Raw genomic sequence first — 18,526 nt, 5'->3', positions numbered from 1 at the left:
AATGCAAGTGTTTCTGTTAGGTTATTTATTGAGTCAGCCAGTGGAATGCTGAAGCTAATACAACCTGCTTGTTGTATGTGTCCATGGCTAGGTAGTTGTATGAGTTGTCCTCTGTAGCCTCTATTTTAATTTCATTTGGTAGATTATGTTCTTTTTCTCCCCCTTGCATAAGAGCACCTTGAGACTCCTGAGTGCTGTAGCAGAGTATTACTGGATTGGATTTTGTGAACTTTTGAAAGGGAAACAGTGAAAGAAAGTGATGTGGCTTATGAATTTGACAGTAAGCAGATACAGTCTCTGCACTTACAGACATAGCATGGACCTTAGATTTCTTTAAATAGATGCAAATACCATGGATTTTGGTTCTTCCTAGGTTGGGATGGGAAATATGCAGAGAAGGGATTAAAGTCATATTTACTCCTGATGATCAGGTTGTAGCCAGTCACGTGGCCTTCAGGAACAGCATTGCTCCTTGAACTTCCTAGCTTCAGTGATTGGATTAACTCTGTTTCCTTCCTGCCTTTTGCTATTCAGTACCTTTTGCTTGTGCTAGATTTTCTTTCTCTTTCTTTCTTTTCTTTCTTTCTTTCTTTCTTTCTTTCTTTCTTTCTTTCTTTCTTTCTTTCTTTCTTTCTTTCTTCTTTCTTTCTCTCTCTCTCTCTCTCTCTCTCTCTCTCTCTCTCTCTCCCTCTCTCTCCTCCCTCCCTCCCTCCCTCCCTCCCTTCCTCCCTCCCTCCCTCCCTCCCTCCCTTCTTTCTTTCTTTTTTTAACGTTTTATTTATTCATTTTGGAGAGAGAGAGAGAGAGAAGCGGGGAGGAACAGGAAGCAGCAACTCCCTTTTGTGCCTTGACCAGACAAGACCAGGGTCCTGAACCAGGGACTTCAGTGTTCCAGGTCCATGCTTTATCCACTGTGCCACCACAAATCAGGCCTGTGCTAGATTTTTATTAGCTACTGAGGAAGGGAAAAGAAAACGGACCACATGTTGATTTTGAAGTTAAAAACAATCTTTAAAACTTTTCATAGCAGAGTCAACACTGTGAAACAAGTCTTGGAAGGTCTGTCTTGGTGAATATGTCAGATTGGTGGGAGGGATCAGTCAGATCGCCCTGTGTTCTGCATAAAAATAGTGCTTATAGTCTACTTTTTGTGTTTGAATGGGCTTGAGGAAGGGAGGTGAAGCAACCACCATAATGAAAGCAAAAGAAATGATTTAAAAGGAAAAGTAAATAGGATTAATAGAAATGTATTAAAAAAGTTAAAATTGTAAGAAAAAGAAGACGTAGATACTTAAAATAATATTTAAAAGTTTTGTTCTTTACTGAGGGATATAAAAGATTACATTTAAAATTATTTATTTATTTTTGCAAGGGTTGTATATACATGATTTGGTGAAAAACTGTTTCTCATTCCTCTTCTTCTGCTGTATTTTTTTCTTTGGGAACAGCTATTATTGGTGCTGTCCTTCTGTGGATATTCTGCACACAGGTAGTCATGCATATTTCTTTCTCTTTGACAATGTGAATTGCAGCATTTCATATGTACTATACCTTTACCTCTCTTTTCTTTGCCTTAAAGTCTGCCGTAAGGTTTGTTCAGTATTACAACTAATAGGGTTGTTTTGTGTTTCTCACTTACTCAACTGCATAGCATTCCATTCTATGGATATGTAGTCCATAATTTAATTATCTAGTTTTCTGTTATAATGGGCAAATTAGGTTGCATTCACTATTCTATTTTGTGATTATAAAGTACACTATAGTGAATACTTCTGTTCATCTCTCTCTCTTTTTTTTTTTTACAGAGACAGAGAGAAAGTCAGATAGAGGGACAGATAGGGACAGACAGACAGGAACGGAGAGAGATGAGAATCATCAATCATCAGTTTTTTGTTGTGGCTTTAGTTTGTCAGTGATTGCTTTCTCATATGTGCCTTGACCGTGGGGCTACAGCAGACCTAGTAACGCCTTGCTCAAGCCAGCGACCTTGGGTCCAAGCTGATGAGCTTTGTTCAAACCAGATGAGCCTGTGCTCAAACTGGCAACCTCGGGGTCTCGAACCTGGGTCCTCCACATCCCAGTCCGATGCTCTATCCACTGTGCCACCGCCTGGTCAGGCCTGTTCATCTCTTACTTCCACATGTGAAAATAATATAATTTACTAGAAGGGGAATTGCTGGGCCAAAAATATTTATATGCATTTTAATTTTGGTAGATTTTGGAAAATTGCCTTGCACAGAGGTTCTATACCATTTTATATTCCCACCAACAGTGTATATTTATTTTCCCACACTTTGCATCAAACAGTTTGTTAAAACTTTATAAATCTTTGCCTGATAGATTAAAAAAGGCATCTTTTATTTTTTATTTGTTTGTATTTTTCCGAAGTGAGAAGGGGGGGAGGCAGGCAGACAGACTCCAGAATGCCCACCAGGGAGTGGTGCTCTGCCCCTCTGGGGCATTACTCTGCTGCAGTCAGAGCCATTCTAGCACCTGAGGCGGAGGCCATGGAGCCATCTTTAGTGCCCGGGCCAACTTTGCTCCAATGGAGTCTTGGCTATGGGAGAGGAAGAGAGAGACAGAGAGGAAGGAGAGGGGGAAGGTTGGAGAAGCAGATGGGCGCTTCTCCTGTGTGCCCTGGTCAGGAATCGAACCTGGGACTTTCACATACAGGGCCTACACTCTACAGCTGAGCCAACTGGCCAGGGCAAAAAAGGTATCTTATTATGGTTTTTTTTTTTTTTTTGCATTTCTATTTATGAGTGAAATTAAATACTTATTATATTTTAAAGTTTCTTTATATTTTCTATTATCATTCTGTTCATGCTCTTTGCCTGTTTATCTTTTGGGTTGTTAAATCTCACATGTATGTAGGAACCCTTTATATGTGAAAGAAATTAACCCTTTGTAATATCTTGCAAATACTATTGTCTCAGTTACTTACTTTGAGATGGCTCATATATATGTGAGTATGTGTACACACACACATATAGTTTGGGGAAGATTTAAATTTTTTTAAAAGTAATAAATATATCAGTTTTTTATGATTTCAGTGCATTTAAAATTATACATAGAAAGGAGTTTTCCACTGTGAGATGGTAAAAGCTTTCCTGTGATTTTCTTTTATGTTTTTTTTTTTACATTTCAATCTTTGATCCATTGGGAATTAATTTTGATGGATGGCATGAAGGAGGGATCAAATTCTACCTCTAAAGAATCTTTGGAATATGATATGGGATTTATGGCATAGAGTGATCTCAATAAATTTCCTTCATTTTAAAAAAATGATTATTCAGGCCAAAATATGCTATGGATTTGTCTTGAGTGGAAATTGTTGGACTAGTTTGCAAGGTACCTTTGTGTAAATTGTTCAGGATTTTTTTCCAAATTTGCTGCTATCATTAACTGTTTGTTTTCTAAATGTATTCCTGTGCTTGACAAGGAATTTTGGCTTCTAGCATAAATATATTTAATAACCACAGTCAGTAGACTAAAATTATATAGAGTTTGGAAGTAGCAAGATTAAAATAGTAACACGTTATATAAGTTATAATTTTGTAGACAGGAAAAAAAGTATAAATAATGTCAGCTAGAAGGTTCATTTTCCTTATTTTCAAGTATGAAAATTGAAGGATATCTCTTAAATTTTTTTTTAACCTGGTCAGATTTAATAGAAACCCAGGGCTCAGTAGTTGCTGCTGCTCATTTAAAAGGCAGAGATACCTGTGAATATCTGACATGTCAGTGGATGGTACCAACATGGCCGTTCTCTAAGTAACAGTTGTGTTGTTGCAAATGGTATGGATGGCATATTTTTTGCTCAATCCCCAGACAGTCATTTTACTGCTACTATTGATGTGTGTAGTTTAAAGTATGTGTAAAAATGGTGCATGCTTTGGCCCTGGCCGGTTGGCTCAGTGGTAGAGCGTCGACCTGGTGTGCAGGAGTCCTGGGTTCAATTCCTGGCCAGGGCACACAGGAGAAGTGCCTATCTGCTTCTCCACCCCTCCCCCTCTCCTTCCTCTCTGTCTCTCTCTTCCCCCTCCCACAGCCAAGGCTCCACTGGAGCAAAGTTTGCCCAGGCGCTGAGGATGGCTCTGTGGCCTCTGCCTCAGGCGCTAGAATGGCTCTGATTGCGGCAGAGCGACGCCCCAAGATGGGCAGAGCATCGCCCCCTGGTGGGCATGCCGGGTGGATCCTGGTCGGGCGCATGCGGGAGTCTATCTGACTGCCTCCCCGTTTCCAGCTTCGGAAAAATACAAAAAAAAAAAAAAAAAAAAAAGTGCATGCTTTGTATTTGATATAATTTTCAGCATCTTTTAATTTAGGATTTTTTTTAAGGCCATGGACAAGCCTGGCTGTGAATGTCTTAATTTGGATACATGCACATACCTGAGCAAAAGAGTATATGACAATTATTACTGAGGGGAGGGAAAGGTGGGCATGTAATATTAGAAGACATGAAGTTGGGCAAGTCCTTAGGCTTATCTTCTCCATAAATTGTGATCCTTCTTAACTGTGAAATGTGTAACTGTGCCTCTCTGGTGGTTGGCCACAGAGAAGTTTACATATAGTGTTATCTGTTCTAGTTTTCTGTTTATTTTTCTTAAGCCTGAAATAGCCAAATGATATAAATAAGAAAAGCTGGCATTTTAAAAACATTTATTTTCAACTTAACTGGATACTTTGAGAAGAGGAAAATTGTGATTAAATAAATAATAAATAATTACTGAGAAATCATCTTCATTTGGGTTCTGCATTTAGTTATGTAGGTCACAGAGCCTGAGGCAGTGGGAGGGGTCTGGATGTCACAGGTGTAGCAGTCAGATGCAGTGAGTATGCTGTGTGTGATTTCCTGTCTTTACCCCGACTGTAATTAAACTGGTATGTAATAGACTGGCCCAGTATGATCGCATATCACTGGGGTATCGGCCACACACCTGAGTGTACATAAATAGAGCTGAACATCCTGAATGTGGCTGTTCTTTATTCCATGCCTTGAGGTTTCAAGTTTTGATTATAAGATGGAGACCGAAAGTGAGAGCAGCACGTTAGGAGATGACAATGTCTTTTGGTTGGATTCTGAAGTTATCACCCTGGTGACTGACAGCGAAGTGGGAGAAGGTAAAGAAAATGTCAGGTAATTATGAAGTTCCCAGTTTTCTTTCTCTCACCTTTGTGTCTTTGTTCACTCCCACCGCTTTTCCCATCTTCTGTGTATTAATCTCTTGTCCTGTGAGACTTTCCTTTCTCTTGGGGAAGGTTTGGCGCTGAAGAGGACAGGTTTCTAGTTGTATTTAGCGCTCTTCATTCCACAGCTTGCCCTGAGCTTGTAAAATGCAGTCTAAATGACTTGTTAGAACACCAGGAAGAGAAGGTGTTAGACAGGTTTTGTAGTGGCATTTCAGGAATTTCAAGTAGAGACTTATAGTGAACTACTACCTCTTCCTATACCTGATTTGTATTTGATAGATTTAATCTGAATTTGAATATAATAGGTTTTTCTTTCTGCTTTTCGTAGAATGTTTTTGTATATGTGTTTTTGTTGCCTTATTCATGTGTATGAAACATTTTGATTAAGCATAAATTTATTATTTCATGATGTTGATCCTTACTCTTACCTCTGACCTTATAGCTCACTCCCCTCTCCCGCCCCGTCAGTCTTCGTTGGTTTTGAATCTTTTGCTGTAACTTTATGATTGGAGTTTTTAGAAAATGCTTCCTGATAAGTAGTTTTCAAAGTTCAGTGGTGTTGGTGAGGAGAGAGGTCCTACCCAGCTTGTGGGAACAGTGCCATTTTTTTATTAATTATGTTGTGCTGTTATAGATTTTAGGCTTTATTTTGGCTTTTCTTTTCCAAATAGCATTTGATTTTTTTTGGAGGCATTAACAAAATCTCTTGAAGAAATTTGTCATATATATCACTGCCACCCACATGAACAATTAAACATCTTTTATAATTTTACCTGTGAGCACTTGGGTAGGTGAACATACCATTATTTTCATCGGCTCTTTTCTCTATGTTTAATTTTCAAAAAGAGTGTTTTTCTTTCTCAAGGTAAAGGGTTTTTTTATTTACAGATTTTATTTTTGAGTCCAGGTTAAATGACAAAAGGGATTGACTGTTAGGAACTCTTGGTAACTCACACTAGATTTTTCTAATCAGTGGTTAAAATCATTAAGAAGTATGGTTTAAATTTTCAAGAATAATTTAATGTTCAAAGGAACTATTTTGTTAGCATATGAAAGTCTTGTGCCAACTCTCTCATTCTCTGCATAGTTTTATTTAGCTTTTCTTTTTTGAGTAAACCACGTTTCTCCCAAGGTGTGCTGATATGACTCATATTTCTTAGTTTTCAATGTGGTCAGTCTCATGAACAATTTGTAGGAATAAAGTATTTATTTTGTTTGTATTTAGACTGGTATTAAAATCGTGGAAGTTATTTTGGGGTATTTGTCAAAGGAAGAAACAACCCACACTTCGTTGTAATAGATGTGATACTGTGATACTCGATTAACTTGTTAGGCAGCAAGAGCCTTCCTGGGTTTTTCCTCTGACAGTTAAATTTAGAAGCGAAACTGCATAAGATTGAGCTTTTCCTTTCATCAGGACTATGTGACAGCTTTTTCATCCTGAGAAACTGAGGTACTTACTATATGCATTCTTTTAGGAAACTGTGATTCCATGGGTGTATTTGTCCTGGTTACAATGCTATTTAATCTCTGAATATCATCCTGGCTTTCCCAAACCAGTTATGTCTGGGAGATTTGGTCTTATCTTATTTAAAAAGCAGCAAAGAGACCAGGAGATCGGCACACACATTTCATGTAGTGTGTCTCATCTATTCCGCAGTAAGACATGAGGACATGGGGCACCAGGCTGCTTTCACAACAGGCAGGGCGCTGTTCAACTGAAGTGCCTCACAGAAACAATGCGCGTGGGCATCAAAGGTGAAGGATTAGGTAGCAGGAGTTGTAGCTGTAACCTTAGGAGAACCAAGTAGTAGAGTAGACTTGCTGTTGTATATGAGAGTTGTTTTGGTAAAATCAAGTTAATAATAAGAAAATAACCACAGAAAGTCTGTGCTAATGCACATTAAAGCAAACTGTCATTATTGATTACATTCTAGTTAATTTCCACTCATACTCATATATGTAATACACAAACAGAGGGCAAAAAATTGTGCACTCTTTCTTTTCTGTGATAGCTGCTAAGCTAGGTTTTTAATTAATTCTTAAAGAATAGCATTATGTCGGCCCTGGCCAGTTGACTCAGTGGTAGAGCGTTGACTCAGCGTGTGGAAGCCCCAGGTTCTATTCCTGGTCAGGGGAACCAGGAGAAGCAACCAGCTGCTTCTCCAGCTCTCATCCTCCCCCTTCTCTCTGTCTCTCTGTTCCCCTTCCATAGTCATGGCTTGATTGGTTTGAGCGTGTGGCCCTGGGCGCTGAAAATAGCTGGGTTTCGAGCATGACCTCAGATGGGCAGAGCATTGGTCCCAGATGATGGTTGTCGGATGGATCCTGGTCAGGGTTCATGCACAAGTCTGTCTCTCTATATTCCCTCCTCTCACTTAAATTAAAAAAAAAAAAAAGAAAGAAAAAGAATAGCATTATGTCACTTGAAGCACCATGGCTAAAAGCAGGGGTCCCCAAACTTTTTACACAGGGGGCCAGTTCACTGTCCCTCAGACCATTAGAGGGCCAGACTATAAAAAAAACTACGAACAAATCCCTATGCACACTGCACAGATCTTATTTTAAAGTAAAAAAACCAAAAAACAAAATGGGAACAAATACAATATTTAAATCAACAAACTGACCAGTATTTCAATAGGAACTATGGGCCTGCTTTTGGCTAATGAGATGGTCAATGTGCTCCTTTCACTGACCACCAGTAAAAGAGGTGCCCCTTCCGGAAGTGCAGTGGGGGCGGATAAATGGCCTCAGGGGGCTGCATGCGGCCCGCGGGCCATAGTTTGGGGACGCCTGGCTAAAAGAGGAAAGTCATACTGCACCTAAAGTGTAGGTTCTGGTGCTTCCCCTACCATCAGCTATAGAAGGAAGTACTCAGATGGGCGTTAATGTTTGGTAGCTTTTGGACTAACATTTATTTTTGGACTTGTTGGAGGACAGGATACTTTTTCTTACAGTCTAGCACTATAGGAAGTTGCCCAGTATCTTTCACGGCAGTAGTTCTCTACCATTGAGTCACAGATCTCTAATTTTTTTATTTCTAACTTGTAAAATGAAGTTAATATCTACCATAGCATTATGGTAAAATAGTTCTTGGACTGAATAGAGTTCCTTAGAATAGAATAGTCCTTAGGGATTATTAGAATAACCCTTCTGTAAACCAGATGAGGAATGTGAGGCAGAAAAGGTAAAACAAGTATTTTAATTTTTTAAAATTTCATTTGGGAGTTGTTATATGCAGTGTACTAAGCCAAACATGTTATATACAGCATATCAGTCCTACATAGTAAGTCTTATTTTTCCTTTTTTCCAGGTGAAGAAATTATGGTTTACAAAATTTATTGACTATATTGTCAGAATATAGTAGAGCAAAAATTTGAACTCAAATATAACTGATGTTAAAAGTGAAAGACTAGTTACTTAAAAGATTTTTGATATATCTGCTGCTAAGTGTTTTCCTTTGGTAAGAAATAACTTTTAGAGGCTGTAGCTGATAATCTCAATCCTTTTTTTTTTTTTCTTAGAGAGGAAGGAAAAGATGTGAGAAGCATCAATTCATAGTTGAGTCATTATAGTTGTTCATCGATTGCTTCTCATACATGCCTTGACCAGGGGGCCGCAGCTGAGCCAGTGATCTCTTGCTCAAGCCAACAACCTTGTGCTCAAGCTAGAAAACATTGGATCATGTCTATGATCCCATGCTCAAGCCAGCAACCCCTCACTGAAGCTGGTTACCTTAGGGTTTCAAACCTGGGTCCTCAGTGTCCCAGGTCAACTCTTTATCTACTGTGCTACCACTGGTCAGGCTGATAATCTCAGTTCTGCAATTCATTTTCTGAGAAGTTTTTGAGCAACCGTGATGTATAGATTATTTAACCAATATAAAAGTGAATTAATGTATACCGTAATGTGACCTTTTAAAGATTTGACCTCTACATCACCTAGAAATTATTACTGACTCACAATTATGAAAGTTTCTAGTTCTTTGACATTTGAGGGTAGCAATGCTTGTTAGGTAATCTTTCTTAGTCTTCTCTAACATTAGAGTTTTGGCAGATAACATAGCTTGGCAAGTATGACATACAGTTTGAAATAGTTACAGAGATGATATAGTGCATAATTGAACCACACTTTTAGAACTTGTATATCTTTAAAATCAGTAGAGTCTGCAGATGCCCAAATCTCTCAATCAGATCTTCCCTTCTGTCTCTATTGTTAGACAGTTGATTTTAAATGAGACAAGAAACTTTTGTCTCTAGTTAAACTAGATGATTTGATGAACATATTGGTTTTAGCATCCCAAGGCTAATATAATTCTGGCACTGGATTGGTTTTTTGGTTGCTTTATTCATGCTCTGCCTTATTTAAAATGATGCCATGATTTAGAAGATGTTACATCAATCCAAATGGGTAACAAGGGCTTGGACTATGCTATTATATTTTCATTCTTGTTTCTAATCACATCAGGACAATTTACTTTAATGGCTAAATTCTTCTGTAAGCCCATGCAGTTATCTCACTAATATCTTCCTTTGTCTTCTTTAGAAATTCTTTTTTTTTGTGTGTGTGTAATTAACATAGAGAGAGGGACAGACAGTCAGGAAGGGGAAGAGATGAGAAGCATCAAGTCTTCGTTGCAGCACCTTAGTTTTTCATTGATTGCTTTCTCATATGTACCTTGACTGGGGGACTCCAGCAGAGCAAGTGACCCCTGGCTCAAACCAGTGACCTTGGGCTCAAGCCAGTGACCTTGGGCTTCAAGCCAGTGACTTTTGGGCTCAAGCTCGTGACCATGGGGTCATGTCTATGATTCCACACTCAAGCCAGCAACCCTGTGCTAAAGCTGATGAGCCTGCGCTCAAGCTGGCGACCTTGGGGTTTTGAACCTGGGTCCTTTACATCCCAGTCTGACGCTCCTTCCACTTCACCACTACCTGGTCAGGCTTCTTTAGAAATTCTTGATTTGGGGAATCTCAATCAATTTTAATGAACCTCAAAAGATAGAGAGGTAGCATTAACAATTAACCATTGACATATGTACCAGTATCATACCCAGACCTACTTTATACTCTGTGACTTCTCATCTCATCATTAATAATCTGTTATGTACAATATCAAAAAAGATGTGAATTTTGTAAAAAAAAGATTATATTACTTTGTAACCTTTTATGTGTGTTCTGGAATGTATAGGTTAACCTCTCCCATATTCTTTTAATATTAAACATAAATTTCCCCTAACATACTCCTACCAGTGTAACAATAATAACTTTAATGTAATCAGTAGAGTCTGACGTAAACATTGCTGAATTTCAGGAAATTCTATGCCATACTGGAGTATAGCCATTAGCCTGACTGTCTATCTGTGAAATGAATCTGTCTTAATCATGAGGCGTGCTAGCACAAGACTTTCTTGCTATTTCAGCTGTTATACACTTTGCAGTGGAATCCAAGCTGAGCCTTTCTTGTATCTATCTGTCTAAGGTTTCTGATAATCAAGAAGGGACTTAGAGCACAGAAACTACATAAAACTGTATAAAAATTCCAAGCTATTTAGTTGTTTATGTACCATTAAAAATTTAAAAGTGTATATATTTTTTAAAATTTGTGTTCAACTTAAACATTAAACCAACTTAGAACAGTCATTTGTATGTTAAAACTTAGTAAGTAAAGAATTCTGAAACATTTAAAGTTCTGCTTATGAATATAACATAGTCAATTTTCTTTAAAAAATTATATTATGTGACTAGCCTAGCACAGGATTATAGTAAGAACAAGCAAAACCTTTCTAGCTATTTAATTTTAGAAGTTCTGCTATATGGTTTTATTTTGGTGGTTTTTTTTAAGTGAGATTAGGGGAGCTAGAGAGATAGACTCCTGCATGTGCCCCAACTGTAATCTATCTAGCAACCCCCATCTGGGGCTGATGCTTAAATCAGCTGAGCTGTCCTCAGTGCCCAGGGCTGATGCTTGAACCAGTTGAGCCACTGGCTGTGAGAGGGGAAGAGAGAAGAGGAAGAGGGAGGGAAAAAGAAACGTGGTCACTTCGCATGTGTTACCTGACTGGGGATTGAACCTGGGATGTCTGCTTGCCAGGCTGACGCTCTGTCCACTATGCCAGCGGTCAGGAACCTATGGCTTGTGAGCCAGATGTGGCTGTTTTGATGACTGCATCTGACTCGCAGACAAATCTTTAATAAAAAAATAATAACGTTAAAATAGAAAACATTCTCATGTATTACAATCCATTCATTTCCTACTGTTCATGTTCATGGTTGCGGGTGGCTAGAGCCAATCACAGCTGTCCTCCGGGACAACACCAAATTTTTATTGGATAATGCATAACGTACACGGGTTGTTGTGAGGTCAGAAAGTAAACTTCCCTCCTTTTAATGAAGTAGTCAGCTAGCTAATTGCAGAAACCCTTTTGACGAAGAAGATGGCTAAAAGAAAAAAAGATGAGGAGTATCATACTTTTCAGCAGGAATGGACAGAGAAATTCACCTTTGTGGAGAGAGCAGGTTCTGCAGTGTGTCTAATATGCAATGATAAAATCGCATCGATGAAACGGTCAAATATAAAGCGGCACTTTGACACACACCATACTACATTTGAATCGAGATATCCAGCAGGGGACAACAGGAAGAAAGCATGTCAAGAGCTACTGTGCAGAGTGCAAGCTAGTCAGCAGCAACTCTGTGTTTGGACCCAACAAGGTGACTGGAATTCGGCTAGCTTTGCTGGTGCTTTAGCAATTGTGAGAAACGGAAAGCCATTCACAGATGGGGAGTATGCCAAAACATTCATGTTTGATGTTGCCAGTGAACTTTTTGATGATTTTTCGGATAAAGACAGGATAATCAAATGAATAAAAGACATGCCTCTGTCGCTGATGTCGCTGGTCATTCAGGTAGTCAACTTTATGGTTGCCTGAGCTTTAAATGATTGCCAGTTTAAAACACTGCTGGATGAAGTTGGGAATAATTATTCTGGTCTGCTTCTGCACAGCAATGTGCGTTGATTGTTAAGAGGGAAGGTGCTCAGCCGATTCGCGGCTTGTCTGAGCGAAATCCGGACTTTTCTTGAAATGAAAAACGTCAAGCATCCTGAGTTAGCTAACACTGAGTGGCTCCTGAAGTTCTACTGTCTCGTGGACATGACTGAATATCTGTACCAGCTCAATGTGAAAATGCAAGGCATTGGAAATACAGTCTTATCTCTTCAACAAGCAGTGTTTGCATTTGAAAATAAGCTGGAACTCTTCATCACTGACATTGAAACTGGTCGTTTACTATACTTTGAAAAACTGGGAGAGTTTAAAGATGCACGCAAGCAAGTGACCCTGCTCAACATCTTGATCTCCAGCAGCTAGCGGGCTTCACATCTGATCTTCTGCAGTCATTCAAAGCACACTTTGGAGAATTTCGTGAGCACACTCGTCTGTTTAAGTTCATCACCCATCCACACGAGGGTGCAGTGGACAGCGCCGACCTGAGTTCATCCCCGTGTCTCCGTCAGAGATTTTGAGCTATAAGCTGCTGACCTGAAGACCTCAGAAATGTGGGTGAATAAGTTCAAGTCACTGAATGAAGATTTGGAAAGATTTGCACGACAGCAAGCAGAGTTGGTGAGCAAACACAAATGGGGAGAAATGAAAAAACTTCAACCCGTGGACCAGCTGATTGTCAAAACTTGGAACGTGCTTCCCATCACATACTACACACTGCAGTGTGTGAGTATTGTTGTACTGACAATGTTTGGCTCTAAGTATGCATGTGAGCAGTCTTTCTCACATCTAAAGAACGTTAAGACCAACCTACAATCACGTTTAACAGATGGAAGTCTTAACGCCTGCATGAAGCTTAACCTCACCACATATCAACCAGACTACAAAGCCATCAGCAAAACCATGCAGCCCTAGAAGTCGCATTAATGGTAAGAAGTACATTATTCATCATTGGTTAGCAACAGCATAACAACATTATTAAAAAGAATTCAGAGATGGCCCTGGCCGGTTGGCTCAGTGGTAGAATGTCGGCCCGGCGTGCAGGAGTCCCGGGTTTGATTCCAGGCCAGGGCATAAATCAACTTTTTGGCCCAGACGCTGAGGATGGCTCCATGGCCTCTGCCTCAGATGCTAGAATGGCTCTGGTCGCAACAGAGCAGCGCCCCAGATGGTCAGAGCATTGCCCCCTGGTGGGTATGCTGGGTGGATCCCGGTCGGGCGCATGCGGGAGCCTGTCTGATTGCCTCCCCGTTTCCAACTTCAGTAAAAAGAAAAAAAGAATTCAGAGACTTATTGTACTTTAAAAGTGTTGGTCTTACATAAAATGCACACATTTACTTGTATTTAGTGTTAAAGATATTGTATGGCTCTCACGGAATTACATTTTAAAATATGTGGCGTTCATGACTCTCTCAGCCAAAAAGGTTCCTGACCCCTGCAGTATGCCAACTGGCCCAGGTCCAAAGCTCTTCTATACTTTTATTGTCCATTAATGATTAGTGTCCCTGTCCATGCTCACATATTCATACTTGTGTTTCCTCTATTATTATTTTAAAAGTCACCCAGGTGTGCTGGGTTTTTTTCCTAATATGGCTCCACCGTTTCTTTGCTATTTCTCTTCTTAAGATTTTCAGAATACTTTTACTTCCTCTTTATCTCCCATCTAAGTACTAACCAGGCCTGACCCTGCTTAGCTTCCGAGATCAGACGAGATCGGGCGCGTTCAGGGTGGTATGGCCGTAGACCTTCCTCTTTATCTCAATTTTCTTCTCCCTCAATGAGACTTTATAATTTTTAAAAATTTTTATTTTATTTTTTAGTGAAGTTAGAGACAGGGACGTGAAGAGGCAGACTCCCGCATGTGCCTCAACTAGGATCCACCTGGCAAGCCCCCTACCCAGCGATGCTCTGACCATCTGGGGCCATTGCTCTGTTGCTCAGCACCTGAGGTGAGGCCATGGAGCCATCCTCAGCACTGGAGGCTAGCTTGCTCGAACCATTGAGCCATGGCTGCAGGAGGGGAAGCGAGAGAGAGAAGGAGGAGGGGGAAGGGTGGAGAAGCAGATGGTTGCTTCTCCTGTGTGCTCTGATCAGGAATCGACCCCAGTATTTTCATATGCCAGGTCAAAGCTCTACCGCTTAGCCAACCAGTCAAGGCCAGATACTTTTTTTTTTTTATCACCATTTTTCCTCACCCCAATTCTAGTTTTTTGTTGACATGATTTAATTTTTTTTTTTATCATTCAGATTTAAGTATACAGGCATAACTTGGAGATATTGGCTCGTTTCCAGACCACTACAATAAAGTGAATATCACACTAAAGCTAGTCACATGACTTTTTTGGTTTCCTAAGTGTATATAAAAGTTATATTTACAGTATCCTATATAGTCTGTTAAGTGCACACTAGCATGTCTAAAAAAATCAGTGCACGTGTCTTCGTTATAAATCCCTCATTGTTTCTGTTTTGCTTGTTAGTTCATTTTGTTCGTTCCACTCCACAAATGAGTGAAATCATATGGTATTTGTTATTCTCTGAATGGCTTATCTCAGTTAGCATAATCACCACCAGGTCCATCCATGCTGTTACAAAGGGTAAGATTTCCTTCTTGGGGGCCGAGCAGTATTCCATTGTGTAAATATAGCACAGCTTTTTTATTCACTCATATAATGGACACTTGGGCTGCCATTAAATTCAGGAAAAAGGGAAAAATAAAAATAACGTAAAAATAAAAATGCTTTAACTGTAAAAAAATGTTACCTATCATCTGAGCCTTTAGCAAGTTGTACTCTCTTTGCTGGTAGAGGGTCCTTGCCTCCATGTTGATGGCTGCTGACTGATGAGGGTGGTGGTTGATGAAGGCTGAGGTGGCGGTGGCAATTTCTTAAAATAAGGTGACAGTGAAGTTTGCTTTGCTGACTGACTCTTCCTTCACGAATGATTTCTCTGGAGGATGTGATGCTGTTTGATAACATTTTACTCACAGTAGAACTTTTTTCATAATAGGAGTTGGTTGTCTCAAACCATGCTGTTGCTTTAGCAACTAAGTTTATGTAATATTCTAAGTCCTTTGTTGCTGCTTTGACACTTTTCACAGCATTGTCATTAAGGGCAGATTCCATCTCAAGAAACTACTTTTTTTGCTCATCTATAAGAAACAAGTCCTCGTCTATTCAAGTTTTATTGTGAGATTGTAGCAATTCAGTCACATCTTCAGGATCCACTTTTTATTCTAATTTTCTTGCTCTTTCTGTCCCATCTGTGGTGAAAAGAAGTCTGAACCCCTCAAAGTCATTCATGAAGGTAGATATTTTTACCTCTTCCCATGAATCATGGATTTTCTTAATGGCATCTAGAATGGTGAATCCTTTTCAAAAGGTTTTCAATTTATTTTGCCTAGATCCATCAGAGGAATCACTATCTGTGGCAGCTATAGCCTTATGAAATGCATTTCTTAAATAGTAAGACTTGGAAGTCAGAATTACTCCTTGATCTGTGGGCTACAGGAGGAATGTTGTGTTAGCAGGCATAAAAACACCATTAATTTTGTATCTCTTAATGAATGCTCTTAGGTGACTGGGTGAATTGTGAATTGGCAGTAGTATTTTTGAAAGGAACATTTTATTCTGAGAGGTATGTTTCAACAGTAGGTTTAAAATATTTGAGTAAATTGATCTTGAAATAAATTAACCTTGGCTTAATAACTAGTCAATAAACTTTTTGTGGGGGGAAAGATAATTAATTATACTTCAGAAATCTCAGTAATTTAAGCCTTGTAGTATTGTCATGAACAGAAAGCATAATGCAGTAGAATGGAAAGCCTAGAAATATACTCAAGCACATATGTATAGAAATATTTAGAGTTGGTAGAGATGTCTTCTCAGAAACTGATGGGACAAATGTACTATTCAATAAATACTTTGTGGGAAACTGGATACACATCTGTAGAAAATAAAATTTGAGTTCTACTTCATACCAAGGATAATTCCTAATGACCAAAGATATAAGTATACTGTTAAACGAAACCATAAAACTTTTTTAAAGAGGTACTGGCTGGTTAGCTCAGTCAGTTAGAATGTTGTCCCAAAACAGAGGCAGGCATCTATTCTCTGTCAGAAACAACAGAGAATTGGCTAGTTAGTAAGCATGTCTCAATCCCACTGGCGAGACCAAGACCAGCTTTTTGAGATATCCAAAGTCTGGTGTTTTCTGATTATTTTAGACATGGCTAAAGTTGTAAAACTGAAGCTGCAAGGTGTCACTACCTGGTCAGACCATAGAAAACTCTTCTCAGCCATTCCCATTTCAATAGTGTTGCAGAATCAGAACCAAATTTGGTCAAGAATCAGAAATAATCAAAAACAAAGACTAGGGGAATAAAAGAAGGGTAAAATTCTGTTGCTCCTTGAAATTCACTCCAGGGGTCAAGAAAATCTATGCCTGGGACAAAGCAGTCCCATAGGGTACATATCTCAGGCATTGTGCCACTTGGACTTCTCTGTGGAATTTTAACACATAACTAATTTTTCATAAGTTATGAACATGAATTTCATACAAATATAAAATGAGTATATGTCAAAGTTTTAAATAAGTTTGAATGAGGGAAACAGCAATATGGTAAGGCTGGTTCCCATCTTTTGAAGAAAGTGGTTTTTTTTTTTCTTTTTCATTAAAAATAATCCAGATTCAAATCTGGAGATATTTTACAGAAAACTCTTGTAAATACAGATAGATTCTTCAGGTTGTATGGTTGGCAATGTTAACACTGTTTCTTCTGTTAGATAGGTGAAACTGTAAGTAATCACTTTAAAGATAAAATCTGTCCATAATTTTTTTTTTTTTGTATTTTTCTGAAGTTGGTAACGGGGAGGCAGTCAGACAGACTCCCGCATGCGCCCGACCGGGATCCACCCGGCATGCCCACCAGGGGGCAATGCTCTGCCCATCTGGGGCGTTACTCTGTTGCAACCAGAGCCATTCTAGCACCTGAGGCAGAGGCCATGAAGCCATCCTCAGCGCCCGGGCCAACTTTTTGCTCCTATGGAGCCTTGGCTGCGGGAGGGGAAGAGAGAGACAGAGATGAAAGAGAGGGCGAGGGGTGGAGAAGCAGATGGGTGCTTCTCCTGTGTGCCCTGGCCAGGAATTGAACCCAGGACTCCTGCAAGCCAGGCCAACACTCTACCACTGAGCCAACCAGCTAGGGCCAAATCTGTCTATAATTTAAAGAGAACAACAGAGTCAATTGTATAACTAGATATTAAATGTTTATGGAGTTGATTCATTGTTACATGACACAATAATCATATAATTTTTATATCTTTCAAAATAATGTGTAACAATTGCCGATAAACTTTTATTTCATTTTTATTTAGGAATAACTTATGGAGCTGGTACATTTTGTTTCTTCATTTTTGGGTTGATGGGCATTTTGGTTGTTTCTACTTTTTGGTTATTATGATGAATAATATTGGTCTGAATAGTCATGTACAAGTTATTGGTGGATATATTAATTTTTTTATCTTAGTTAAATATTTAGGAATGGAATTGCTGGATCTTATGATATTTGTATGTTTATCATTTTGAGAAACTGGCAAACTGTTTTCTGTAGCAGCTACAACATTTAAATTTCTACTAGCAATTCCAGTTCTCTACATGCTTGTCTACTAGTCCATTCATTTAAAAAATTATAATAATATACTTGGATGGTAGTTTACTGTCTTGATATTTTTATTTGCCTTGTTTTTTCTTTGTATCTTTATTCTTTTCTGATTTCTTTTGGGTTAATCAAGTATGTTTTATTTTTCAAAATTTTCTTTTCTGTCAGCTTTTTAGTTATACACTTATTTATTATTCTTTTAGTGATTACTATAGAAATTGCAACTTTTATCTTTGACTTACTACATTTTTTTAAGCAAGCGAGAGAGACAGACAGACAGGGACAGACAGTAAGGGACAGAGATCAGAAGCATGAACTCGTAGTTGCGGCACCTAAGTTGTTAATTGATTGCTTTCTCATATGTGCCTTGACCAGGGTGTGGGGGTTATGGGGTGAGGGGAGGGCTCCAGCCAAGCCAATGACTCCTTGCTCAAGCCAGCGACCTTGGGCTTCAAGCCAGCGACCTTTGGGCTCAAGCTAGTGACCATGGGGTCATGTCTGTGATCGCCACACTCAAGCTGGTGACCTTGCACTCAAGCTGGTGACCTCGGTGTTTCAAACCTGGGTCCTCAGCATTCCAGGCCAATGCCCTATCCACTGGGCCACCGCCTGGTCAGGCCCACTTACTGCATTCTTTTAAAATTGTATTTATTTCACTTCCAAACCAATAGAGG

The 18,526-nt window shown here is 39.2% G+C and overlaps 1 protein-coding gene across 2 annotated transcripts in view; it reads left to right on the top strand.

The window, feature by feature from the left end:
- Positions 1 to 4,979: 4,979 nt before the first annotated feature.
- The window catches only part of ARHGAP32 (Rho GTPase activating protein 32), a 249,891-nt gene continuing 236,344 nt past the window's right edge, over positions 4,980 to 18,526 (top strand). For both annotated transcript variants that reach the window (XM_066365224.1, XM_066365222.1), the window contains exon 1: positions 4,980 to 5,140. In XM_066365224.1, coding sequence (XP_066221321.1) covers positions 5,025 to 5,140 — 116 coding nt within the window. In that variant the 5' untranslated portion in view covers positions 4,980 to 5,024. The remainder of the gene's footprint in view (positions 5,141 to 18,526) is intronic.

This window comes from Saccopteryx leptura, chromosome 2 (genome assembly GCF_036850995.1).
Source record: "Saccopteryx leptura isolate mSacLep1 chromosome 2, mSacLep1_pri_phased_curated, whole genome shotgun sequence".
In the NCBI taxonomy this organism is placed as follows: Eukaryota; Metazoa; Chordata; class Mammalia; order Chiroptera; family Emballonuridae; genus Saccopteryx; species Saccopteryx leptura.
Note: the sequence above shows the minus strand (reverse complement) of the source record. Positions and strands in the feature narration are given on the sequence as shown.